We start from the raw sequence: 26,122 nt of genomic DNA on the forward strand, positions 1-26,122 counted from the left end.
CATCTGATCTCAATAAATGGAGACTTCATCTTTGCAGCTCCTCAGATCAAAAAGCCTCACAATCATTTCGACTCGTTTCTTTATCTCCCTCCCGACACCCAATCCATCAGCGAATTCTGTCAGCTCTACCTCCAGAGCATGCAGATTCTAACCGCGTCTCACCACCTCCACTGCTACCCTCATAAAAGCCGCCATCGTCTCTCATTTGAATGATTTGTTTTCAATCTTTTGCTTGAAATATTAACCATTTTAAAGGGCACAAGCCAGAGGCATCTAGTACCTTCAGTGTTGTGAAAGCCTTATCTATATTTAGTTCCAAAACACTTTCATCATCCCCAAAGGAGACCTCACACCCATTAAACAGTGACTCCCCCATTCCCACCCCTACCCCCACCCCCAGTCCCTGGCACCACTAATCTGCTTTCTGTCTCTACGGATTTGCCTACTCTGGACATTTCATATGAACAGACTCATGCAATGTGTGACCTTTGTGTCTGGCTTCTTTTCACTCAACATGTTTTCAAGGTTCCTCCCTGCTGTAGCATGGACCAATACTCCATTCCTTTTTATGGCTGAATAATATTCCATGGTGTGGATATACCACATCCCGTCTATCCATTCATCTATGGATAGACATTTGAGTTGCTGCTGCCTTTTGGCTATTATGAATGGTACTGCTGCGAACATTCATGTACAAATATTTGTCTGAACACCAGTGTTCAATACTCTTAGGTCAGTGCCTAGGAGTGGAATTGCTGGGTCATATGGTAACCGTATGTTTAACTTTTTGAGGAACTGCCAAAACGTTTTCCACCAGTGGCACTATTTTATTTCATTTGAATTATTTTAATAGCCGATTCTTTTTTTTTTTTTAAAGGATTTATTGATTTATTTGAGAGAGAGAAAGAGAGAACAGGGGGAGGGCAGAGGCAAAGGGAGAGAGAAACTCAAGCAGACTCCATGTTGAGAGCGGAGCCTGATGTGGGGCTCGATCTCATGACCCATGAGATCACGACCTGAACCAAAACCAAGAGTTGGACATTTAACTGACTGTGCCACCCAGGTGGCCCTTAACAGCCTATTCTTAACACAGCCACCAGAATCACCACTTAAGACATGAGTAAAAGTGTGTCCCTGCTGCCCTCCACCTTCAATGGGTCCCATCTCAGAGCAAAACCCAGAGACCTCACAATGGCTTGCAACACCCTACATGACTTGGCCTCCGGCTCCCTCCCAGGTGTCTTCCTCCACATTCCCACTCACTCAATATTGACCTCCTCCCTGGTTTTTGTTTTTGTAATAAACTCTACCTCCAGTGTGGGGCTTGAACTCACGACCCCGAAATCAAGAGCCACGTGCTCTACCAACTAAGCCAGCCAGGTGCCCCTCCTCACTGTTCTTTAAATGCATCAGGCAGGCTCCCACCTCCAGGCTTTTGCACTCATTGTTTGCTTTTCCGGAATGTTCCACCCCTGTACCCACAAGCTGGTTCCTTCACTTTCTTCAGGTCTCTCTTCTAAGCCACCTTCTCTGAGACACTTCTGACTACCCTGTCCCCTTTACTCTGCTTTATCTTCTCCATAGCACTTACCATAATCTGACATAACTACATTTGTTTGTTTATATTTTATTTTATTTTTTATTTTTTATTATTATTTTTTTAAAGATTTTATTTATTTATGTGACAGAGAGAGAGACAGCCAGAGAGAGAAGGAACACAAGCAGGGGGAGTGGGAGAGGAAGAAGCAGGCTCATAGCAGAGGAGCCTGATGTGGGGCTCGATCCCGGAACGCCGGGATCACGCCCTGAGCCGAAGGCAGACGCTCAACCACTGTGCCACCCAGGCGCCCCTGTTTGTTTATATTTTAATTCTTTGTTTCCCTCTCATGAGGCACGGACTTTTTCTCTTTGTTCACTGATGTACCTACCCCTAGCACCCAGAAAAGTGCCTGGAATATAGCAGTGCTCAGTAAATGCTTGATGAATGAAGCAATGAATTGAACTCCATTAATGGATGAAGACGCAAAGCTCGAGGAAGAGACATGGCTTATGGGAGCTTCCACAGCTGGAGAGAGGATGCTTTGGGATTCCTTTGTTGTTGTTGTTGTTGTTGTTGTTGTTGTTGTTGTTGTTGTTTTCTCCCCCACTACGTCTTGGATGCTAATCCTAGCCTCCCGGACAGCAAAGCCCAAGCTCTTAATTGGACTGTTTTGTGAACTGTATATCTGGGCCTCCTAATAACCCTGAATGTTAGTCCGTTTAGCAATACTCAATTTACAAGTGGGAAAACTCAAATCTAGAGAAGGAAGGGGGCCCCACAACCAGCTAGTGGCAATGGCAGGACCGGCCCTTAAGCTTCAGGACAAGGTTTTTGGCATTAGCCTCTGGCACACAGCAGACACTCAAGTGCACAACGACTGGTGTTCAGGATGGGTTTATAGTCAATCTCATGCCAGCTTAAGGGCCCTGATTTGCAAAGGTCCTTCAATGTGTTCCTAAGGTCTGAGGTCTTCATAACATTTGCAAAAGGAGGATATTTAAAATGCAATCGGTGAAGACTACTGTCTTTTTGCAATACTACTTCCCCCTGTTGCACTTCTTTTTACTCTGGGTGGTGCTGGAGTAGCCTTAGGCATTTGTGGGATCCAGTGGAGAGGAAGGTGAGTTGAGGATACATTTAGGTTGGGTTTCATGGGATATGGTGGTGTGGTTCATAGCTGCTTTCAGATATACGTAAATTCCCTAACTAGCAGTCCTGGTTTAGGAATGGCTTCCAGGAATGCTCCTATTGTCAGAGGTGCTAACTCACAAGGATCAAGGCTCAGAGTCTATTGTGGCATGACCCTATGCTCTAGTGGCCTACTCCACAAGCACGTGTGCACTGGAGGTGAGTCAGTAATTAAAAGGACTGAGCCAGGGGCACCCAGGGGGCTCAGTTGGTGAAGCATCTGCCTTCGGCTCAGGTCATGATCTTAGGGTCCTGGGATTGAGCCCCGAGTAGGGCTCCCTGCTCAGCTGGGAGTCTGCTTCTTCTCCCTCTGCCCCCTACCCTGCAACCCCCCCCCACTCATTCTCTCTCTCTCAAATAGATAAAATCTTAAAAAAAAAAAAAAAAAAGAACTGAGCCAGAAGCTAGTCCATGAAAACACTTTCCAAAACATAGTTAACATGAGTTAAACGTTGTGAAAGTTTTCATAAATTTCCAAAATGTTTTGATGACATCACCAATACTGACTTGGGAAGGTGAAACTTTTTCTAAATTATAAGGGCTAAAAAAAGTTCCATCAAGCATACTAGAGGAAAGATAACTTACTTTCTCTTCTCTCTGTGGATTAGGATATCATGAAATAAGCATATGCAGCCAAAAAAGTAGGCGACTACCACAGAGGTGTGTCAGGCAGTAAATTAATAAAAACATTACGCTATATTGGGGATTTTGCAATATTCGTGGTATTTGTCAGCTCTTTTAAATATGTAATTTGTTATTTCATATTCTAAATTTTTACGTTCATACCCAATTTTTTTTTTTTTTAAGATTTTATTTATTAGAGAAAGAGTGAGCACGAGCAGGGGTAAGGGCAGAGGGAGAAGCAGACTCCATCCCAGGATTCTGGGATCACGACCTGAGCTGAAGGCAGAGGCTTAACCGACTGAGCCACCCAGGCGCCCCTCATACCCAATTTTGTGTTAGTAATTTTGGATTTCTTTTCTTAAGGAACGTCTCCCTCACATACTCCCCCACCAAACTCTCTAAGTTCTATCAGCCCTGTTGATGACTCATTGGCTCAAAATAGGAATACGTTCCCAAGCTGTGCGATCCTGGGCAGTGGCTGTACCTCTCTGAGATTGTTTCCTTAACAGCAAAATGTGGATCAGAGTAGCCCCTACACCGCAGGGTTGTTATTAAGTTTAAATAAGCCAAGGCCTGCAAAGCGCTCGATGCTGGTTTGGAACGCACTGAGCAACGATAAACCCCTGTGCCGCTTTACTCTGAGAACTTCCGCGCAGCTTCCAGACCCGCGGCGGCCAAGACCTTCCCGTGCGCATGTGCTCCCGACTCTCCTCCAGCCCGCCCCTCCTCGTGGGAGCGTCTAGTCCGCTGCAGGGGGTGATGGGCGGAGTCAAGGGGCTCCTTCCAGGATTTCCTCCCCTCCGAAGAACAACCCTCCTCGCATGACTGGCAGTAGGAATTAGCCAGTAATAATTGGAGAGAAGATCGACGACCAGGCCCATTTAGGAATCTCTCATCCGAGTTGGCCAATTGCAAGCTTTGGGGGGCGGGCTCGCCTCTGAGGCGGGACACGGGGTGACGGGCATCTGTTTTGACTAATGAGAACTCGGCTGCGAGTAAGCCAGGGCCAGTCAGAAGCGAGAAGGCCGGATCCTGGGGCGGGGCTGGAGCTTCGGCAGTTGAACCGCTCGCGAGGAGGGGTGCCTGTGGAGAAGGTGAGAGACGGCGGGAGTGGCGGGTGCGCGGGCCAGGGTGGCGATCCTGGGGGGAGGGGATGCTCTGGGGGAGGGTGGGCTGCGGCGGGCAGCTGACCCGGCAGTGTAGGAATCGGGAGGGGGTGACCTTTAACACGCAGAGGCGCTTTGATATGGGTTTGTGAGGCAGAGGGCAGTGTCTGAGTGGGGGTGGGGTGGGGGGGAGAGGGATGTTTTGTATTTCGCGGGAGGGTCTTTAATGGGGAAAGTGTGTAAAGCTGGAGAGAGCAGGCGGTAAAATACAGAAATTCCCCTGTAATATAGCCTTGTGATTTAATGGAGGTTTTAAGGCGACCGGCTATTCTAGCGCAGTGTGGAGGAGCCGAGGTCCTTGAGATGAGTTAACAAGGTTTGATTTGGGTGGAAGGCAGGTGAAGCACTACACTGAGGGAGTGAATGAGTGAGAACTTCGAGGATGAAGGTGTGAAGCCGTGTGATACATGCAGCGTTTATTCAGGGCTTACTATGTGCCAGGTTTTGTATGAATTACTCTTGAACGTCCTAACACTCCTCCCGGTGGTTAAGACTGTGGGCTCTGGAGTTGGGTTGCCTGAGTTTAAATGCTGGTGTTGCCACTGGCCCTGCCACTGAACATCAGAGTGGCTTTGGGCAAATTCTTTAACCCTCTGTGCCTCAGCTTTATCATCGTTAGAATGACCTCATCTCTTCTCTGTCTGTACCACTCACCTGTCCTCACCCAGTCTCTTGGCTTCACATGCTGTTTATATAATGATAACTCCCAAGTGCCTGTCTACAGTCTGGATCTCTCCTCTGAACTCCAGACTCATTTGTCCAAAGGCTGACTCTTCTCTACTTGGAAGTCCAACTGCCATCCATGCTTTAAAAACTTGTCCCAAACCAAACTTGTAGTTTCCCCTTTCAACCTCCAAACCCAGCTGGTGGCAGTTCCATTCTTTCAGGTACTCCCGCCAAAAACCTTGGAGTTGACCTTGAGTCTCCCATTTCCCTTGCCCACGTGCCATCTGCCAATCAGCATATCTCATGGGTCTATCTTCAGAATACTTCCAGAATCCAGCCGTATCTCACCACCTCCCTTGCTGCTGCTCTGATTCCTGCCATCACTTGCTCTTACCTGGTCTGTTGCAGTGGCCTCCTCGCTGGGCTCCTTAGGTCTGCCCTGGACCCCACAGTCGGGGGTTCCTGTTAAAATAAAAGTCAGATCATGTTGCTGTCTGGTCCAGGCACTCCCGTGGCTCCCACCTCACAAAGTACAAGTCCTTGCCAAGCCCACACTGCTCCACCCGATCCAGCTTGCCCTCCAGCCTGCCCTCAACTCCTGCCATTCTCCTTTGTTGACACTGCTTCAGCCATGCTGGCCTCCTCATTCTTCAGACATAGCAAATACATTCCCACCTGGAGAATGTCCTTGCTGTGCCCTGTGTCTGGATCATGTGCCTCCAGATGTCTACATGGCTTCTCCCTCGCTTCCTTCAGGTGTCTGTTCAAATGTCAAATCCACAGACAGGCCCTCACTGACCACCCAAGCTAAAATAGCTCCTGGCCTCTCCTCACTTGGGTTTGTTTTGCTTTGGTAACGCCACTACCCAACATATATTAGGGTTTGTTTATATCCCCTGGTTTCTTGGACTCCCACCCCCCACTAGAGTGTTGACTCCATAGGAATATATAATTTAGCACCTGGAAGGGCCCATACATGCTTAAAAACTGTTACTTGTATTATCATCATCACCGTTTCTAGGGTGGGGGGCAGGAGGGGGAGGCTCCCTGTGGTATAGGAGAGTTGAGCTGGGAGAGTCTTGGGTGGTGTGGTGGGGTCAAGATGGGCTAATAAACTGAGCAGACTGTGGTATCCAGGGGCAGAAGCTCTCAGATCTCAGAGCTGGGGGAGCTTGTAGGAAATGCAGATTCCTGGGCCCACCCCTAGAGGTTCTGCTTCTGTGGATTTGGGATCATGTCCAAGATCCTGCATTTTTAAAAATCAAGCACCTGTTTTCATGCTGAAGGTTTGCAGTCCTCACTTGAAGAAACAGACCAGTTCAGAGCTTGGACTGGAGCTCTCTCATCATTAAACTCCCCCTCTGTGGCTGTCCCTCTGCTGGGCAGTGCTGGGGACACTGGTGATTGAGACAGCTCCTTACCTAGCCTGGGAGTCAGGGAGGGCTTCCTGCAGGAATGACATTGGAGCTGGGACCTGGGGACAAAGGAGTGAGCTGAGGGGAGAGGACCTTGGCTGTATCTCCAGTGCCTAGAACCCGATTTCCTGATATCTCTCATAAATTCACAAGTAGTCCCTGATCTGTGCCAGGCCCAGGGTGCTGAAGATATAAGAATGATAAAAATGGCTCTGCCCTCTTGGGCTTCTGGTCTGTCGACTAATCGTCAGCTGGTTGCACAGATGGTAAACAGCTGACCGGGTGGCAGGCACTGTTTGAAGCTCCGTACATGTATTAATTAATTTAATCCCCACAATCATCCTATGTGAGATGGGAGCTCTTATTATCCCCACTTTAGTGATGGGAAAAGGCCCAGAGAGGCTAAGTGCCTTGCCCTGGGTCACATTGTGGGTAAGTGGTGGAGTGGGAGCTGAACCCAGGAGTCCTTGTCATGCGGTGTGTGTCATGCTTAAAGTACAAGGCCACACAGAAGGATTGGTGCCTGGAGGGAAGGGAGCAGAGAGTTATGGGAGGAAACAGAAGGGTAGCTGGGTAATGGGAGGGGGACCAGTGTGCCAGCCCCTCACTGCAGGATTCTAGGCAAATGTCAGTTTCATCCTCTGTAAAATGGGGGATGGTTACAGCATCTGTCAGAGAGCAGAATTAAGGACAAGTCACTGGTTCATGGGTGTGCATGGTCCTTACTTAAGGCAAAAAGCATTTGAGGGATAGTAGGGGAGGGGATTTGGATATTCAGAGGGAGGGTGGTGGGCTGCAGTGTGCACTATGGAGGGGCGGATCATGGGGAGTCCTTAAAGGCTTTTGTGTTTATATATTCTAGGGGGACATTGTGGACGTCTCTGGTCTATATTCTGGGGGAGTGCAGGGTGAAGGGAGGGGAATTCTAGCCAGCTAAAACTCACATGGTGGGGAGGGGTCACTCAGGCCAGGCCAGTGTGTATATGTGAGGTGGGAGGTATACTGTATAGGCGAGGACAGCTAGGTCCTGGCCAGACGGGAATATGTGGTGTTGGTGGGAGAGGGTGCTGCAGACAGTGTGAAATAGCCATCAGGGGTAGGGGCTGACGGAGGTGGTGATTTACCTGTGTCCTGTGTGGGAGATGGTGATGTGGAGTTGTTTTGGGGGAGCTCAGCGTGGAGGATTCGCGACTTCCACCCTAGGGCGAGGGCTGTGAAATCTGAAATAATCAGAGAGCGCTATTGGGAGGAGGAGGAGCCAGAGACCGTGATGTAACCCTGGAAACCGAGAGGGGAGTCACCTTAGTGAAAGATGAGAGGGAAAGGCCTGGGGTCGGAAAGCTGAGTGTGCTTGTGCGTGTGTGTGCGCGCGTGTGCGTGTGCGTACGTGTATGTGCGTGTGTGCTGAAGCAATGATGTCACGAGGCCGGAGAAATGGGGTCAGGTGTGTGGGCCAGAGTGGGGTGCTTGGGTGTGCACGCGGAGCGCGCAAGGTTGAAGTGCTGACGTCACGGGTTGGCGAGGGCGGGGCCTCGAATGCAGGGTCTGGAAGCTGAGACGAAGAGAAGCTAGGAGAGTCTTGGGACTGGAACGAAACCAGCAATCAGGATGGGCCACTGGTCACAGAGCAAGGACGGAGGATGCAGGTAGAAGTACAGGGTGGGGGTGGGGGAAGGGAAGGGCGCGGAGCCTAGGGAATCCCAGAATTGGAGGGGAGCGGGGAGGGGGTGTTCTGGGAAGGCTCTGCAGGGAAGAGAGGTGGAAAATGTGGGGAGGGGGAGAGAGGGTTTACATAGAATTTGGGAGGGAACAGAATCCAGGTGAAAAATAGGGATCATGTAAGACAGGCTGAAAATGGGGTAAATCCCCATTGTGGAGTAGAACCTTGGGCAAATAAATACGCAAGCGGAATCCAGGCGGAATAATAGGAGGGGGCAAAATTCAGGTAGAATGTGGGGGAAACCCCAGGAGAACATGGGAGCTGGTGCACGGAAAAGGGGAATGTGGCCCCCTGCCCCCAATCTGGGAGAGCCCAATGGCAGTAAGGGACTTGGGGAAGGGAGTGGAGAGGACTGGCTTCGGAAATGTGGTAGAAGGGGTGAGGCTGGAATACGGAGGGAGGGAGGTTCTGCAGCGGGGAGGGGAGGGGAGTCCAGAATCTCTAGGCCCTCTGGGGAATGAGTAATGGGGAGCTGGCAGGGGTGTGGGGTTTATTTCATCAGCAGTTGTTGAGTGCTCACGACAACCGAGAAGAGGGAATGAGGGGAGGGGAGCAGGCGAAGTTTGTGGAGGTGTGAGAGGCAGGTGTGTGTAAGGGGACAGTGGAATTCGGGGAGAATATTCAGAGGCTTAATATCTGCGGACTGAGATGGAGGCTAATGACATCAGGCATTTGGATATGGAAAGGCCCTGTGATTTAGTGAAGGGCCGCTATTCTCTGGAAGAGAATGGAGAGTTTATGCGGGGGAGTGGGGAAGGAGGAGAGGAGAGCAGGGCTGGGTTGGTGGTGGAGATGGGGTGGGACGGGCCCCTTTATTCCTCTGTCTCCTCCCTGAAGTTGGGTACCACGAGTGGGGTGGTGAATTGGGCCCTGAAGCTGTGCGGCTCCTCAGGCGTTCTGCTGGTACCTCCAACGCCTTGGTAACCAGAACGGCGCGACCACTGATTGGCTCGCGGAGTCGGAGGGGCGGGGTCGGAGGGCTGGGTCTAGGACACCCGGTGGGGCGGGGCCAGCGCTGCCTGGCACCCGCACTGAGGACCAGGGGATGCGGGATATGTTGAAACGTGTAGCTGTTTCTTTGCCCATAGGTCAGGGACTATTAACCCCGCTTCCGAACCTCCAGAGAATGTGAGAGTGTGGATTTTCAAGGGGAAGAGGTCTCTTGATTTCATCAGCCGCTTCCAAACACGAGGGACCCCTCCCCCAAATAAACTGAAGAGCTTGGGTCTAGAGACAGAAGCCTGCCAGAATGTCTGGGCCTTCGGCGGTTGTCCTTGGGTCTTTGAGAAAGGCGATTTGTGGATGGGCAGCAGGGTGGTATTCTGGGAGCCTCTGAAATTACTTGGAAAGGGTTATGGGCCTATTCATTTATCTGGGGAGGGTTCAGAGATCTCATTAGACTATCAAAGGCTCCAAGACTCTTAAAAGGTTAAAAAACCACTGACCTTGAGTTTCAGGGCTCATCATATTCTGGCCTCTCAATATTATATTTTCTGATATCATCTTTTAGGAGGACTTCTTGGGGAAAGTGTGAGGAGCAAAGGATGTGGGGGAGAGAAGGAGACCAGGCTTTGGAGGGGTCCTCATGGTCTGGGTTGGGGCAGCCCTGGGTAGTTCTGTTTTGGGGGCAACTGTGAGCCTCAGTTTCCCCATCTGTACACTGGGGAGGAAAATGGGCTTGCCTTGTTTCTGTACTGCCTTTCAAGACACACAACAACATAGTAATGGTAATAATAATAATGATGATGATGATGATGCCCGTATGTGTATGAGTGCTTGCTGTGTGTCAGGCATTGCTCCATTTGTTCAAAGATTTTAACGTGATTAACTCATTTAATCCTTACACCAATTCAAGGAGATGAGCACTGTTACCCTTCTGTGGGCTACAAAGGCCTGCATGAGCATCATCTGGCCCTTGTATCTCATCTCTGTCCCTCCCTCATGCTGACCTTGCTGTTCTTAGAACAAATCAGGAACATCCCACCTTGGAGCTCTTGCCTGGCTGTTCCCTTTGCCTGGACACTCTTCCCCCAGATATTCACCCATCTCCTTATCCCTCTACAGGCCTCTACTCAGTGAGGCCTTCCTTGGCTACCTTAGCTAAAAGAGCAACCCCTACCCCCAGCATCTCCTTTCTCCAGTACTTTACTTTTTTTTTTTTTTTTGGACATTTTTATACCCCCAACTGTTGCTGCCCTCTTGAGGGTAGGGGCATCCTCTGATTTCTCATCATCCCCAGTATCCAGGATGGCATGTGCTTTTAAGATAAGGAATCTGGTCCCAGGAGAGGTTAAGTAACTTGCCTGTGTATGTGCACATAGCTGAAGCTAGATATGAACTCAGGCAGCCCAGGGCCTTCGTTCTGAACCCCCCCTAAAATCCACGCTGAAGGCAGAGATCTGCCACCTCATAGAACTAACAGCGAGTGGTAGCCCTATTGGCTAAGAGAAGGTACTTAGGCTTACAACAGAACAATTAATAAAATCGATTATTAATTCATTGGACATGATTTAAGTGTATCATTGATAATATACAGTGCGGCTGTTACCTCAACCTGGACCACTTTCCCTAGGTAGCCATATGGCATGTCCCCGACTTCCTTTAGTTCTCTGCCTGTAGGTTACCTCTTCAGGGAGGCCTGCCCTGACCCTCTACTTAAACTCTGCCCTGCCTGTCCTCAGTACTCTGTCCCCCTTTGCAGCTTGATTTTTCTCCACAAATGTTTGAATGAATGAATGAATAATATATAATGAGTATAAGGATTACTAAATTAATAATCAATAGTACTAGTCATGATTCTCTTGTCAGAAATCATATATTCTGTTAGCCAGCATGTGTTGGGCATGGACACAGTTCTAAATGCTTTTATGTGTATTGTCCAATTTAATCCTCATGACAACTCTATGAGGTAGATGCCATTATTATACCCATTTTCCAGATGAGGACATTGAGGCACAGAGAGGGAGTCTCTTTCCTAAGGTGCCAAAGCTGGTAAATAGTGGAGCCAGGATATGAATTCTGGCCTTCCAGCTTCGGAGCCTGGACTCTCAGGCGCTCTGGGTCTCGTCTCGTCCCTCTCTCCAGCGACACTGGCCATGGACCAGCCAGCTGGCCTACAGGTGGACTATGTCTTCCGAGGTGTGGAGCATGCCGTGCGGGTGGTGGTGTCTGGGCAGGTGCTAGAGCTGGAAGTGGAGGACCGGATGACGGCTGATCAGTGGCGGGGCGAGTTCGATGCCAGCTGTGAGTGTGCCCACCTGGGGTGGGTTCACCTGTCCTTCCCCGGGATCCCCTTCTCCCTGAAGATGAGGCCAACCAGGAACCCACCCATCTGCCTCTTCTACCTGACCAGAGACTCTCTCAGGTGGGGAGGAGGGGTGAAGGGCTCATGCCTCAGGCCAGAGGCACTGGAGTTGGGGGAAGTTGACAAGCTTAGATGTATTGCTCTTGGGCTGGACAAGTGGTCAGACTTCAGGAAGGACTTTTCTCTCTACCCAGTCATCGAAGATCTGACTCACAAGACGGGGAACTTCAAACAGTTCAACATCTTCTGTAACATGCTGGAGTCGGCTCTCACTCAGGTAGGGGCCACGGCTGGCAGCCAGGGGAAGTTTCTGTTTTCTGGATCCCTGGGAAGGTAGATGCCCATCTGATGAATGCAAGACCCTCTACCTTGTCTTACCTTAAAGAGACAGGGCTAACTTTTTCATTCCCAAATGTAAGTGGTTGATTCTGATCCTTGTGATAGTTATTCTCATGTAGAAAATTCACGTCACAGAGAAATGTAAGAAGATAGAAAAAATCCCTCTACTCCTAATACTCATTCCTGGTAATATTTTATTAATATTTTGGTGAAAATCACTCCAGCCATTTCTCCACTACTTTATTTACTTGTGAAAGTGTGTGTGTGTGTGTATTTGCAGATGTATAATTTTATATAGTTGATATACTTCCCAAAGTATTATTTAACCTGCTTTTAAAAGATTCAACAATGTCTCATAAACATTTAGTCACATCAGTGGATATAGGTAGCCATTCGTATCATTTTTAGTCAGTATCTACAGTGTGCCAGGCACTGTGGCAGACAGTGGGATATGGCAGTGAACGGATGAGACAAAATTCCTGTTCTTATGAAGCTGATATTCTAGTGGGAGAAACAAAAAATTGAAAAAATATATAATGTCAAGTAGTTAAAAGTATTAATAGGAAAAAAAAAGCAGGTTGGAAGTTAGAGTGGCAGGGATGCTATTTAGCCATCATTTTAAAACTGTGAACTACATTATTTCTCTGACTATAGATAAAATTCACACTCATAAAATGATGACAGTGTAACAGTGTGTGATTTAGAAAGGGACAGTCTCTTATAATCCCTTTTCTATCCCCTACTTTAGACTGTTTAGTATGTGTAAGCTGTGTTGCATGATGGCCAAGAGCATGAACTCTGAAGTCAGACTTATTACTGCTACTTACCAGCTGGGAGCCCTGGGCCAGTTACGTCCCCTCCATGTCTTGGTTTTCTTTCTTTTTTTTGAGAGAGAGAGAGCGAGAGAGCGAGTGCACAGACAGGGGCAGGGGGCTGAGCAGAGGGAGAGAAAGAATCTTAAGCAGGCTCCACACTCAGCACGAGCCCAATGTGGGGCTCAATCTCACGACCCTGAGATCATGACCTGAGTTGAAATCGAGTCAGATGCTTGGCTGACTGAGCCCCCCCGGGCGCCCCATGCCTTAGTTTTCTTAACTGTAATGTGGGGATAACAGTAGTCCCTATTTCACAGTGTGGTGAAGATTAAATGAGTTCTGTGTAAAAAGCTTAGAATAGCATCTGGCTCATAAGTGCATTACAGATATTGTCTTTTATTTATTTATTTATTTATTTATTTATTTATTTATTTATTTTTTAAAGATTTTATTTATTTATTCGACAGAGATAGAGACAGCCAGCGAGAGAGGGAACACAAGCAGGGGGAGTGGGAGAGGAAGAAGCAGGCTCATAGCAGAGGAGCCTGATGTGGGGCTCGATCCCAGAACGCTGGGATCACGCCCTGAGCCGAAGGCAGACGCTTAACCGCTGTGCCACCCAGGCGCCCCAGATATTGTCTTTTAATTATTGTCATCAACTTGTGAGTTTGTCATCCTTGTTAGTGGTTGCTTAGTATTCCATATACCCATGTGGTATAACTCAGTGGTTCTCAAGTTTTTTGGTGTCATGACCTCTTCATGCTCTTAGAAATTATCGAGGACATCAAAGAGCTTTTGTTTATGCAGGTTTTATCTATCAGTATTTGTTTACCATATTATAGATTAAGTTGTTTTATAAATTAAAACTGAGTAATTTAAAGATATTTATGAATTTACTTAAAAATTACCATAATAAACCAGCTATATGTTAATAACATTTTTGTGAAAAATACATTTTCTAAAACAAAATAAATTAATAGGAAATATAGCATTGTTTTACATTTTTGCAAATCTCTTTAATGTCTTGCTTAATAGAAAACTACTGGATTCTTTTTTTTTTTTTTTTTTTTTTTTTTTAGATTTTTATTTATTTGAAGGNNNAGAGAAGAGAGTACAAGCAGAGGAAGTGGCAGGGAGAGAGAGAGGGAGGAAGCAGTCAGGGAACCTGGGATTATGACCTGAGCGGAAGGCAGACACTTAACCGACTGAGCCACTCAGGCGCCCCAAAAACTTCTAGATTCTTATATGTGCTTCTGCATTCAATCTATTTTGGTATGTTTTGGTTGAACTATATGCAGAAAAATCTCCCTTACATAGATATGTAGTTGGAAAAGGGACTCATTAATTAATCAGGAAATTGTGCAGATCCTTCTTTGCTAACATACTAAAAGTGGATAGGTGGTAATTTCTTAAAGGTTTGTTGCAGTGTGGAGTCCAAAAGCCTATCAATGAACTTTTCTTTTTCTTTTTTTTTTAAAGATTTTATTTATTCATTTGACAGAGAGAGAGAGACAGCCAGCGAGAGAGGGAACACAAGCAGGGGGAGTGGGAGAGGAAGAAGCAGGAGGAGCCTGATGTGGGGCTCGATCCCAGGACTCTGGGATCACGCCCTGAGCCGAAGGCAGACACTCAACGACTGAGCCACCCAGGCGCCCCTGAACTTTTCATACTATGTTACATTAAACTCTATTGATATATCTTGAACTTTACTTGGATCTTTTACCCATTTTGTGATATTATGCATTGGTCATTTAAAAAATACGGCTCTTTGGGGCACCTGGGTGGCACAGCGGTTAAGCGTCTGCCTTCAGCTCAGGGCGTGATCCCGGCGTTATGGGATCGAGCCCCACATCGGGCTCCTCCACTATGAGCCTGCTTCTTCCTCTCCCACTTCCCCTGCTTGTGTTCCCTCTCTCGCTGGCTGTCTCTCTCTGTCAAATAAATAAATAAAATCTTAATAAATAAATAAATAAATAAAAAATAAAAAATACGGCTCTGAGTTATACAGATCTTCTAAATGTTGACACATTTCATTATACAATATCAGGAAATCACATTCGTTAATATCCTCACTGATCTCACCAGGGAGGTCTTTCAACATCAAGAAGATATCAAGCACACAGTAGCAGATCCAAGTTTTCCAAAATTCTAATTTTTGCTGTGAAGTTTGAATTTTACCATTGGCAACAAATACCGTTAGCTGTTTTTCTCGAAGTGACAGGCTGACTTTGTTCATTTTTGAGAAAATGCCTGCCAGACACCCAAGTCTGAATAACCATAGTTATGTCTGTCAGTCGTTCTTTCAAGTAAAAATAGTGTTCCATGAAAAAGCGGCTAATTTAGCCCCCACCTCGATTACACAAGTGTTCTTCCTGAGACAACTGTCGTACTTTGGAATGCCACAGAATGTGTGCTTCCCATCTTGTCACAGAGTAGTAAAAAGCCATGTACTCAAGGATGGAGATTCAAGAAGATTAATAATTTTTACTGCTTCATCAAGAACATTCTAGGTTTGGGGCGCCTGGGTGGCTCAGTTGGTTAAGCATTTGCCTTCCGCTCATGATCCCGGGGTCCTGGGATGGAGCCCCACCTTAGGCTCCCTGCTCAGCAGCGAGCTTGCTTCTCCCTCTCCCTCTGCTGCTCCCCCTGCTTGTGCTCTCTCTCTCTCTGTCAAATGAATAAAATCTTAAAAAAAAAAAAAAAAAAAGAACATTCTAGGTTTGATTTCCTGTGTTATGTTCATTTCTTCTTCCTTCCTGGCCCCCCACTGAGACTGCATGGCAAAGAGAATACCGTGACTACTAGTACTGTGATGCCGCTGGCTTGATTTGTGCTAATGGGCACCATCACTTTTACCCACCATTATTTTGCGCCATTGGTATAAATGTCAGCATGGCAAAAAACATCTTAGTATTATTATGAAAATTGTTTCGACCTCATGGACTCCCTGAAAGGGTCTTGGGGACCCCCCGGGGTCTTTGGACAACACTTGGAGAGCCACAGCATTAAGCTGCCCCCCCATGGTTGAGCATTTAGGTTCTTTCCAGTTTCTCCCTCTGGCGTCCTTGTGCCAGCCCCTGGGGCAGGGCCGTCTTGATCATCAGCCTCAGTGTAGGAAAAGCCCAGTGAGCCCAGAGAATGGATAGGGCGTGCCCTGGGGAGGTGGGTTGTGTGCTCTGGGTGTGGCCATGTCGGGTCTCCTGGCATTTCCTCCCATCCTCTTCCAACAGAGCAGTGAGTCAGTCACCCTCGACCTGCTGACCTATACAGATCTGGAGTCCCTGCGGAATCGCAAGATGGGGGGCCGCCCAGGCCCCTTGGCCTCAAGATCGGCCCAGCTCAACTCCAAGCGCTACCTGATCCTCATCTACTCTGTGGAGTTTGACAGGTGGGGGTAAGGGACTGGCTCCAGGCTCAGGCTGGTGGGCAGGTGGGAGGGGGTGTGGTTAGAACTTGGGAACCTCTGTGGGCAAGGGGGGGTGGTGTTGCCTTTGGAATCTTCAGTGTTGAGATTTGTATCATTTAGTGTTGTGTTGGGCTGTAAATAGCAGAATACCTGTTGCTAGTGCTTTAAACAAACAGTAGTTTATCACACAACAAAATGTTAGGTGGGTGCCTATTACCCAGCAGTTTCATTAGGGACTCAGGCTCCTTCTGTTTTGTTTTTTGTCATCCGTAATGTGTTGGCTTTTTGACCTCCATCCTTATCTCTTCATGGTCACAAAATGGCTGCTGGCCCTCCAGGCATCGTGTCTGTATCAAAGCAAAAGGAAGAGAACAGGGCTGTGCTTGCTAATGGCATGTACCATTTTTTACCAGGAAAACAGAAGTGTTCCTAAAAGTTGCCCAACAGATTTCCTATAATATTTGGCCAGAAATGGTCTTGTGGCCTTTCCTTAATATTCGGCCATAAGCGGTCACATGCAGGGGATGCTAGGATAATGATAAACTGGCTTTTTTTAGCCTGTGTAGTGGGAGGCAGCAAGGCAAAAGAGAGCTGGGAATGGCTCTTGGGTAGCCAGGAGATGGAGTCTGCCCCATTGGATAATGGCTCCTGGATTTTTAGTGGAAGGTTGTCAGTCCCCTATGCATAGCATCTGGTGGAGCAGTAGATCGAGGTCCCCTACCTTTCCTCAGCCAAGAGGTGACGCGGGTCAGGCCATTTAGAATCTACCCCTGTGAATCTGAATTAGGAGTGTGCTTGGCAGTAAGTAACATGGTACCAGTGTTCATTCCACCAGCAGTGAATGACAAGGAAGTTAGTTCAGACTGCACCAGGCCTGTCAGTGCCAGTGGTTCCAAGATTGCTAGATGAGGGAGTCTGAGGGATGGCAGGCAGGTGCAAGAGATAGGGGAGCAGGAAGGGGGCTTGGAGTTTTCATACTCGAAGGCTCTCAGGGTCTGGTAGTTACCCTCAGGTGGATTCTTGGCCTCTGAGTTGCTACGGTTCTAATCCTCCTTAGGATTCACTACCCGCTGCCCCTCCCGTACCAGGGCAAGCCAGACCCTGTGGTCCTGCAGGGCATCATCCGCTCGCTGAAGGAGGAGCTGGGCCGCCTGCGAGGGCTGGATGGCCAGGATGCTCGGGACACCCGGGAGACTGAGATCTGGCACCTGAGGGAGCAGTGAGTCTGGGAGGGGAAGGCAGCTGGGGCTGGGTGGGCACCGCAGGGCCCTGTGCTCAGCGCTACTGGGAGGATGGTGGTCCCTCGTTCACCAAATATTTATTCTCAGTCCCTCCTCTGTGTCTGCTGTGTGCTGGGTGGTGCTGGGGACACAGCAGTGACTGAGTCAGTACTGGCCCTGCTCTCCTGGGACTCCCAGTCCAGTGGGGGGAGATAGCTCTGTCTGCAGACAGTGACGATTCACAGTGGGTGGAGCTTGGGAAGCCCAGAGGGGAGACTGGAGCCTGCCTAGTAAGGAAGGGGTGTTCTAAGTGGAGGGAGCAGCATGTGCAAAGACAGGGAGGGAGTAGGGCTATATCCGGTGCCTCTTTTGTACTGACCCCTCTCTGCCCTTCACGTAGTGGCCAGCCCGGGGGCAGATGGTTGTTGATCATGTACCACCTGAGTTCAGCATTGCCAAGCAGAAATGTGTTTAGGCGGAAAAGCTAGTCTGTGCTGTAGGAGGCTGCAGCAGGAACCTGATGGGGTCTTGGGCTGGGTCAGGTGAAGGAGGCGGGGAACCGTGTTCTAGGCAGAATGAACAGCATGTGCAAAGGCTTTGTGTTTGGTAGGATGTCGTGAGAACAAGGAGACTAGAAGAGTAAGGTGAAGAAAGCAAAGGCTTTTGGGCACATTTCTGAGTAACCTACTGTGTGCTATGCACTGTGGGGTGCTGAATCAGGAACTCCATCCCCATCTGGAGGAGGCCCCACCCACTGGGGAGGGCAAATAATATTTTTATTTGTTTTTATTTTTTTATTTTTAAGATTTTATTTATTTATTTGACAGCACGAGAGAACACAAGCAGGGGGAGTGGGAGAGGAAGAAGCAGGCTTCCAGTGGAGGAGCCTGATCTGGGGCTCGATCCCGGAACGCAGGGATCACGCCCTGAGCCGAAGTCAGATGCTTAATGACTGCGCCACCCAGGCGCCCCATATTTGTTTTTATTTTTTTAAGTAAGCGCCACACCCAGTGTGGAGCCCAACGCGGGGCTTGAACTCACGACCCTGAGATTAAGACCTGAGCTGAGCTCAAGAGTTGGACACTTCACCGACTGAGCCACCCAGATGCCCCAATATTTTTAGTAATAACAATTATAATTATTACAGCAGCTAACATTTATTGAGCATTTCAGTGTGTGCCAGGGATTCTGCTCAGTGCTTTATGACTTCATTCCTTAAATCCTTGCAAGGTGCGCATTGCTCTTGTCCCCATTTTGCAGGGGAGGAACACTGAGGCCCAGAGAGGTTAGAGAACTTGCCCCAGGTCACACAGTGAATAATATCGCCAGGCTAGACCTTGAATCCAGGCAGCCAGCACCAAGCCCCCTTTGTTTCCTTTAGCTGCTGTGGTCTGTAGGCAGCTGTTAGGCCACTAGGCCAGAACTGAGTATTGGGGCTGACAGGAGTGGAAGCTCATGGAGCTGGAGAGCCTTGTGGGTCTTCCTGGAAGAGCTTGGCTGTGCATTGCTGGGAAGCAGGATAAGCTTTAGCCTCAGTTCATCCTCAGGACTCTGGTGTGTGTGGATGTTTGTGTTTCCCAGATTGGCCACAGCGTGGCACCCTTTGCCCTTCAGAACCAACCAGAACTAGTGAGGGTGGCTTGAGATCCTGTAGCTGGTCAGTGGCTTCTTATCTTCCTCTTCCCAACTTCCTCTTCCTAACTGGAGTGAGGGAGTTTGGGAAGACTCCAAATTCATTCATTCATCCATCCAACGTTTTTCCGGTTCACACTGTGTGCCAGGCACACTGCCCGGCCCTAGTTAATGCTTCTTGAGCCCTTACTCAGTGCCAGACATGGTCCAAGCATTCTTCATAGATTCTTACAACCTTATAGGTACGTATTATTATTGTTATTGTCCCACTTCACAGAGATGTGAGGTCAGACTGCTTAAGGTCACCCAGCTTGTAATAAGTGGAGTAGAGTCAGACACAGTTAGCCTGGCCACAGAGCTCAGGTCCCTCACAGTGACCAGACAGCTGGAGTGAGGATCCAGACAGAAAACAGATAATCATACTGATAAATGCCAGCTCTAGGAAGGAAATGCACAGAGAGCATGAGAGCAGAGAAGAGACGGACGTGACCTAGCCTGGCTGGGGGCAGGGGATGTGTTTGAAGGGTGAGAGAGGGTGCTCCAGGAGGAGGGATTTGTATCTGCAAAGAGAAACTTGGCTGGAGAGGAAGATATGGAGGGAGGGGGAGAGGAAGGGAAGGGGGAAGTCAGCTAGATGGGGCTGAATGGGAAGCTCCTTGGAAAATATAGGGGAGCCACAGATTTTAAGAAGCTTTTTATTAGGAAAAATTCCAAGAACACACAAAAGTAGACAATAGGATCATACCCATGTACTTGTGCCCCCGATTCAATGGTTATCTACGTTTGGCCCATCTTGTTTGATCTACACACTCCCTTCTCCCTGAGAAGCAAATCCCAGACATCGTGTCTCCTCTGTAAATACTTCATTCCATCTCCATGGTTAATGTAGTCCCCTGTCCCCTGTATTTCCTGTGAAGTAGTTGTTAAACCTAAAGGCTCGTCAGATTTACGTTTCTGGTGAGACACCTTCCTTGGTGGCGCTGTGTGCTTGCCTACTGTCAGGTGGTGTTGGGGCTGATGAGTTCGGATGTGGAGACCTGGTTCCTTCTTATTAAGTTCCCATCAGCCCAGCATCTCTTGGTACTTTTCATTTGCTAAGTACCAATGAGGTTGAGCAGTTTTTCATATATTTAGTAGCCATTTGGATTTCCTCTTTTGTGAGCTGCCTATTCACCTGTCATATCTATTTCTCTTCTGTCATCTATTTCTTACTGATTTCCAGGAACTCTTTGTACAGTCAGGATATGAGCCCTTTGTTAATTTTATATATTTCAGAAACCTCCTTGCCCTCTATTGCTGGCCTTTTTACTCTCTTAATAGTGCCTTTTGATAAACAGATGTTCTTAATTTTATGTAGATTAATTTATAAATTTTTTCTCTGAAGTTAGTAATTTTTATGTCTTCTCTTAGAATCCTTTTCTCCCAGTATCATGAAGATATTCTCCTATATCATCTTCTATAATTCTTTGTCTTTTGCTTTTCACATTTATGTCTACAATCTACCTGAAATTGATTTTGGGGGAGGTAGGTGTCCTTTCATCGTTTTTTCACATGACCAATCAGCCCGATGACATTTACTGAAAAGAGTATCATTTCCTTGGGCGCCTGGGTGGCTCAGTTGGTTAAGCATCTGCCTTTAGCTCAGGTCATGATCCCAGGGTCCTGGGATCGAGCCCCACATCAGGCTCCCTGCTCAGTGGGGAGCCTGCTTCTCCCTCTCCTCCCCGCTTGTTTTCTCACTTGCTATCTCTCTCTCTCTCAAATAAATAAAATCTTAAAAAAAAAAAAAGTATCATTTCCCTACTGCTCAGCCATTGTCAACTTTATCACAAATAATGTTTATATATGTATCATACATCAGGTGAGGTTCTGTGCTCTGTAGACCATTGGTTTGTCTATCTTTGTGCCAGCACCACACTGTTAAAATTATTGTAGCTTTAGGGGCGCCTGGGTGGCACAGCGGTTGAGCGTCTGCCTTCGGCTCGGGGCGTGATCCCGGCGTTATGGGATCGAGCCCCACATCGGGCTCCTCCGCTGTGAGCCTGCTTCTTCCTCTCCCACTCCCCCTGCTTGTGTTCCCTCTCTCGCTGGCTGTCTCTATCTCTGTCGAATAAATGAATAAATAAATCTTAAAAAAAAATTATTGTAGCTTTATAATTAGGCTGATACTGGGTAGAGCAAGTCTTCTGACTTTTGGTTTTCCATTTTAAGAATTTTTTTGGTTATTTTTGGAAATTTACATTTCTTTATAAATTTTAGAATCAATAGGTTTTTCAATACAAAAACGTAAAACTTGTTGGAATTTTTTTAAATAATAGCTTGAGATTTTATTCTTTTTAAATAGTATCTACACCCAACTTGGGGCTCGAACTCATAAACCTGAGACCAAGAGTCGGATGCTCCACTGACTGAGCCAGCCAAGGTGCCCCAAAACTTGTTGGAATTTTTATTGGTATTGCATTGAAATATAGAAAAATTTAGGGGAACTTGAAATCTATATAAATAGTGAGTATTCCAGTATATAAACAATATACCTCTGCATTTATTTGGGTCTTATTTAATGTCTCCATGATGTTATTCCATCATACTTTTGTTAGATTTTTTCCATCTTTGGACGATTTTGCTAATGGTTTCTTGACTTTAAATATAAATCATATTGATGTTTATATACTTTATTTATTTAATTTTTTAAAAAAGATTTTATTTATGTATTTGAGAGACAGAGAGAGCAAGAGCGGGGGAAGTGGCAGAGGGAGAGGGAGAAGCAGACTCCCTACTGAGCAGGGAGCCTGACTTGGGGCTCAATTCTGGGACCCTGAGATCATGACCTGAGCTGAAGGCAGGCAGTCAGTTGGTTAACTGAGCCACCCAGGTGCCCCTATAATTGTATTTATATGTCAATTTTATATCTAGTAACTTCGGTCTGTTTTCTTATTATTTCTTATAATTTGTAGATTTCCTTTGATTTTCAATATTTATAATCATTTCATCTGCAAATGACTGTTTTGTTAATTCTTTCTTAATCCTTATCTTTCATTTCTTTTTCTTGCTTTATTGCATTGGCTATGACGTTTAGTGGATATACTATAGAAATTCAACTTATTTTCTGTTGGCATACATTTTGGTTATTTCTACTCTTTTTGCTATTGCAAATAGTGCTGCAACGAATAGCCTTGTGTGTACATCTTTTTCTCAAGGATGGTTTTGAGCATAGTAATGATCTGATCGGATTTGCATTTTTTTAGAAAAAATTATTTATTTTAGAGAGAGAGTGAGAGAGTACTAGCAGGGGAGGGAGAGGGACAAGCAGACCCCATGCTGAGCGTGGAGCCTGATGGGGGGCTCCATGTGGGGCTCAGTCTCAGGACCCTGAGATCATGACCTGAGCCAAAACCAAGAATTGGAAGTCCAACCAACTGAGTCACTCAGGTGCCCCATTGGATTTGCATTTTAGAAAGAGTCTTCTGGTGAATAGGAGGTAGTGAAACCTGGCGGGGAGGCCTGGGGGGAGTCTAAGGCCAGGACCTCAGGGCTAGGCTTTCATGGTATAGAGAAGGACAGGTTTATGATTTATTTTGGAATTGGAACTCACAGGGCTGTGTCCTCCCCGTGGGATGAATGGGAGTGATATGGCCATGGTCTTCCTCATGTGGGGGAGGTGGAGGAGGAGAGATGATGGACCATGGGGACAGCTGGAGTGGTGGGGCCTCATTCTCCCGTTCCTGGAGCAGGTGGAATTGTTTGTGCCCACCCCTATGGAGAAGTGAGAATGATGGGATCCTGCGAGCCCCCGCTCCCGACTCTTGTCTTCCCACCATCCTCTTCCACCAGGGTTTCACGCCTGGCAACTGAGAAGCGAGAACTGGAGGCCCAGCTGGGCCAATCACGAGAGGAGGCTCTGGCCGGGAGGGCGGCGCGCCAGGAGGCTGAGGCCTTGCGTGGGCTCGTCCGGGGCCTGGAGCTAGAGCTGCGGCAAGAGCGGGGACTTGGACACCGCGGGGTTGGCCGCCGCAGCCAGGATTGCCGGCGCCTGGCCAAGGAGGTGAGGGCGCGGGGCGGTGGCGGGAGGGGGGTAACTTGTGGGGCTTGGATCTCGGCCTCAGTGTGGTCCTCTATGTCTCTGTTCACTCCTGGCAGCTCGAGGAGGTGAAGGCTTCGGAGCGGAGCCTGCGTGCCCGGCTTAGGACAGTGAACAGCGAGCTGGCCGTGTACAAGAGGGGGTGAGAGACGCGGTCTGGGGTGGGCGGGGCCAGGGGCTGGGTGGCAGGGCCTGGGAGGAGGTGTAGGGTCTGTGGATGGGAGGGCGGGGCCCAAGGTGTGTGGGCGGGGCCTGAGTGAAGGGGAGGCTGAGAGTGGGTGGGGATGGAGGGGTGGAAGAAATCTGATGGACTGCATGGCGCGGAAAATTGAACATGGCAGGGTGAGTCTGGAGAGATGGAGAGGGCTTGAAGTGTCAGTCAGGAGGCTGGGGCTGGAGATAAGGACGGGGGGGGGGGGGGCCGTGGGTTCTAAGGATCTTGTAGAGTGAAAGGGCGTGGCCCAGCTGGTGGGGATCTGGTTGACGTCCAATGTTCTTTATTGGGGTGGGTGATGGAATATTGGGAAGGATTTCTAGGGAGCTGGGGGAGACCTCAGGAAGAAGGGTCCGGTGAAGGGGGTTTGCTCGGATGTAGGGAAGTGACAGGTTCTTTTGGGGGGGTTCTCTGGGAGTCCAAGAGGGGCGGAGCCTGGGACAAGGTATCTGTGGGGGTCATGTGCGAGGGCGTGAATGTCTAGTTGATGCTGGGTTGGACCTGAAGGTTCGGAGATGGTGTGATCCGAGAAGAGGCTTGAGATAGTTGACAATAGGAGCTGGCTGGCAGGAAACTGACAGTGGGTCCTGTGCTCCCAGGAGACGGACTCCGCCGGTGGCACCTCCCCGGGCCCGGGAGGATCGGGCTTCGTCATCGCGGGAGCGCTCCACATCGCGTGGTCGCGGTGCCACCCGGTCTTCTTCCCGGGAGAGTGGCCGGGGGGGCCGGGGTCGAGGCCGCCCTGCCCTCCCCTCACCCTCGCCCACAGGTCTCTGCCCTGCCCTGCTCGTGGGAGGGTGGGGGATGGACTGGAGCTGTGGAGACCTGATTCTGTGACCCCAGCCTCTTCTCTCCACACTCTCCCACCCCATCCTAGGTAGTCGCGGGCCCCGTTTCGACCCCACAGCTTTTGTGAAAGCCAAGGAGAAGAAGCAGAGAGAGATCAAGATGAAGTTAGCTCCCATTTCCTCCTTACCTGCTCATATCCCTGGCCCTTTACCTAGCCGTTCCCTGACTTGTGCTCTCATCCACCCCATCTCCCATCTGTCTCCATCATCTGTCACCTGCTCCTTCTCTCCCCTTCCCTTGCCCGCTCCTGCTTTTCACCAGACCTCCACCTCCTCCCCTGACTCCCACCACCCGGTCTGTGTGTCCGCATGCCTTTTCCTTCCCTTTCCTGTGTGACCTCAGCTGGGTTACTGGCCCTGGCTGTGACCCATAGGGGCGCAGCGACGCCATTCCTTGCATTAGTTGGGGACATAGGTGGGCGTCTTCTCCGCTCCCCAGGCGGCAGCAGCAGCGGAACCGATTGGGCAGCGGAGGAAGCGGGGACGGTCCGTCCATCTCCTGGTCTCGCCAGACTCGGCCCCCCGCTGCTGTGAGCGGCCGAGGGGACACGGCTAACCGTTCCCGAAACCGCAGCTCCTCGGGTAACTGGGCTGTAGCGCGCGGGGCGGCCGGGCTGGGAGCCAGGGGCGAGCACGGGAGGCTCACTCTCTCTTCCCTCCTCTAGTGGACAGTTTCCGCAGCCGCTGCTCCTCGGCCAGCTCCTGCAGCGAGTTGGAGGATTTCTCCGAATCCCTTCCTAGAGGGTAAAATTTGGGCCTGGGGAAAGGACCACCTCTAAATGGGTATCTGGGGAGGCTGGAAACAGTCTTTTGCAGGGAGACTGGGTAATGGAGGCGGGAGCCTGGCAACCACCAGGGAGGGCGAGGTGGGAGGTGCCCACGGCTCCTCAAGCTGGTCCCTGAATACTCTTTCCTGTCAGCGTTCGCCGCCGAGGGAAGCCTCCCAGCCCCACAACCTGGGGTGGGTGCAACACGGTGAGTGTCTTTCCCCAGACCTTGGAGGAGGTAGGGGCAGCGTGAAACCACCAGAAGCCCATGATTCCATTCTGGGGGACTCAGGTTGCACAGGTGTTTCTGAAATGCGTCTGGACACAGAATGTTTTGAGACCATTGGATTGGAGGGGAGTGTGGGGGTGGGGTGGGGTAGATAATACCGGCTAAGGGCACCAGCCCTGGCCTCAAATTGCCAGCTCTTAAAACCTGGCCCCGCCTTCCTATCCCCTGTGTGACTCCCGGGAGTTCTCAACCTCAGTTTCTTAATCAGCTAAATGGGGATGGTAATAGTATTAATCTCAGAGGGTTCTGGTGGACATACCAGGAGGTGATTTTGCATCTAGTAAGTGTCCGGTGGGTGTCAGCCCTTGTTCTTTGAGGTCTTTAGGTTCAAAATTTCCAGTGGGATCTGGGGGACAGGAATAGTGGGAGGGTACCTAACCCCCCCTTCCTGTCTCCCACAGCAGCAGAAGTCCACCCCTCTGGAACGCGGCTGCCATCAGAGACACCTGACCAATTCAGGGGACTGGGTCCCTATAAAAGGTGAGCCTGGGACTCCACATCACCCCCGCCCCTGCCCCACAGCCCGAGGGCAGCGTATTGGGCCCTCACAGCCCCTGTACCCCCACCCACTCTCACAGAATACAGCTCCGACCACCAGGCGGCAGACATGGCCGAAATAGACGCTCGTCTGAAGGCCTTGCAGGAATATATGAACCGACTAGACACACGGTCGTGACCTCGACAGGGAGTACTGCCCCTCCATCCCCCATCCACTGCTGGATTCGGAGTGGGGGGGGGGGCGGCGTATCCTTCCAGACCCACTCAGGCTCCTCCCCTGCTGGTGCTCACGGGGGTTTCAGGTGTGTGAAGCCTTGACCCCCTCCTCCCCCAAGCACTGCATGCTGGGAGGGAGGGTATGTGCATTTTGTAAATAAACATATTTGCCCTTGG

General features: G+C 49.1%; 1 protein-coding gene across 5 annotated transcripts; it reads left to right on the forward strand.

Annotated features, from left to right (window-relative positions):
• The first annotated feature begins 4,370 nt into the window (after window positions 1–4,370).
• On the forward strand, window positions 4,371–26,122 carry CCDC61 (coiled-coil domain containing 61). 5 transcript variants are annotated; one of them, XM_040634188.1, is made up of 14 exons: window positions 4,371–4,446; window positions 11,404–11,562; window positions 11,818–11,900; window positions 16,008–16,165; window positions 17,241–17,402; window positions 22,867–23,077; window positions 23,173–23,255; window positions 23,927–24,096; window positions 24,205–24,280; window positions 24,615–24,757; window positions 24,841–24,919; window positions 25,096–25,150; window positions 25,633–25,711; window positions 25,810–26,122. In XM_040634188.1, exons 2-14 carry the CDS (start codon window positions 11,415–11,417, stop codon window positions 25,905–25,907), a joined length of 1,545 nt encoding a protein of 514 aa, XP_040490122.1. In that variant the 5' UTR covers window positions 4,371–4,446; window positions 11,404–11,414; the 3' UTR covers window positions 25,908–26,122. The 5 variants fall into 5 exon arrangements, with proteins under 5 accessions (XP_040490122.1, XP_040490123.1, XP_040490126.1 ...); XM_040634189.1 differs by lacking the exon at window positions 4,371–4,446 and adding an exon at window positions 4,451–4,469; XM_040634191.1 differs by lacking the exon at window positions 4,371–4,446 and adding an exon at window positions 8,117–8,245 and having other exon boundaries at window positions 25,636–25,711.

Source organism: Ursus maritimus, unplaced genomic scaffold, assembly GCF_017311325.1.
Source record: "Ursus maritimus isolate PB19 unplaced genomic scaffold, ASM1731132v1 scaffold_19, whole genome shotgun sequence".
NCBI lineage: Eukaryota > Metazoa > Chordata > Mammalia > Carnivora > Ursidae > Ursus > Ursus maritimus.

Coding starts and splice junctions, on each gene's coding strand:
- CCDC61 (XM_040634188.1), top strand. CDS start 11,415: ATGGACCAGCCAGCTGGCCTACAGGTGGACTATGTCTTCCGAGGTGTG. Junction 11,563..11,817: donor GGGCGAGTTCGATGCCAGCT/GTGAGTGTGCCC, acceptor CTCTCTACCCAG/TCATCGAAGATCTGACTCAC. Junction 24,758..24,840: donor CCGAAACCGCAGCTCCTCGG/GTAACTGGGCTG, acceptor TCCCTCCTCTAG/TGGACAGTTTCCGCAGCCGC.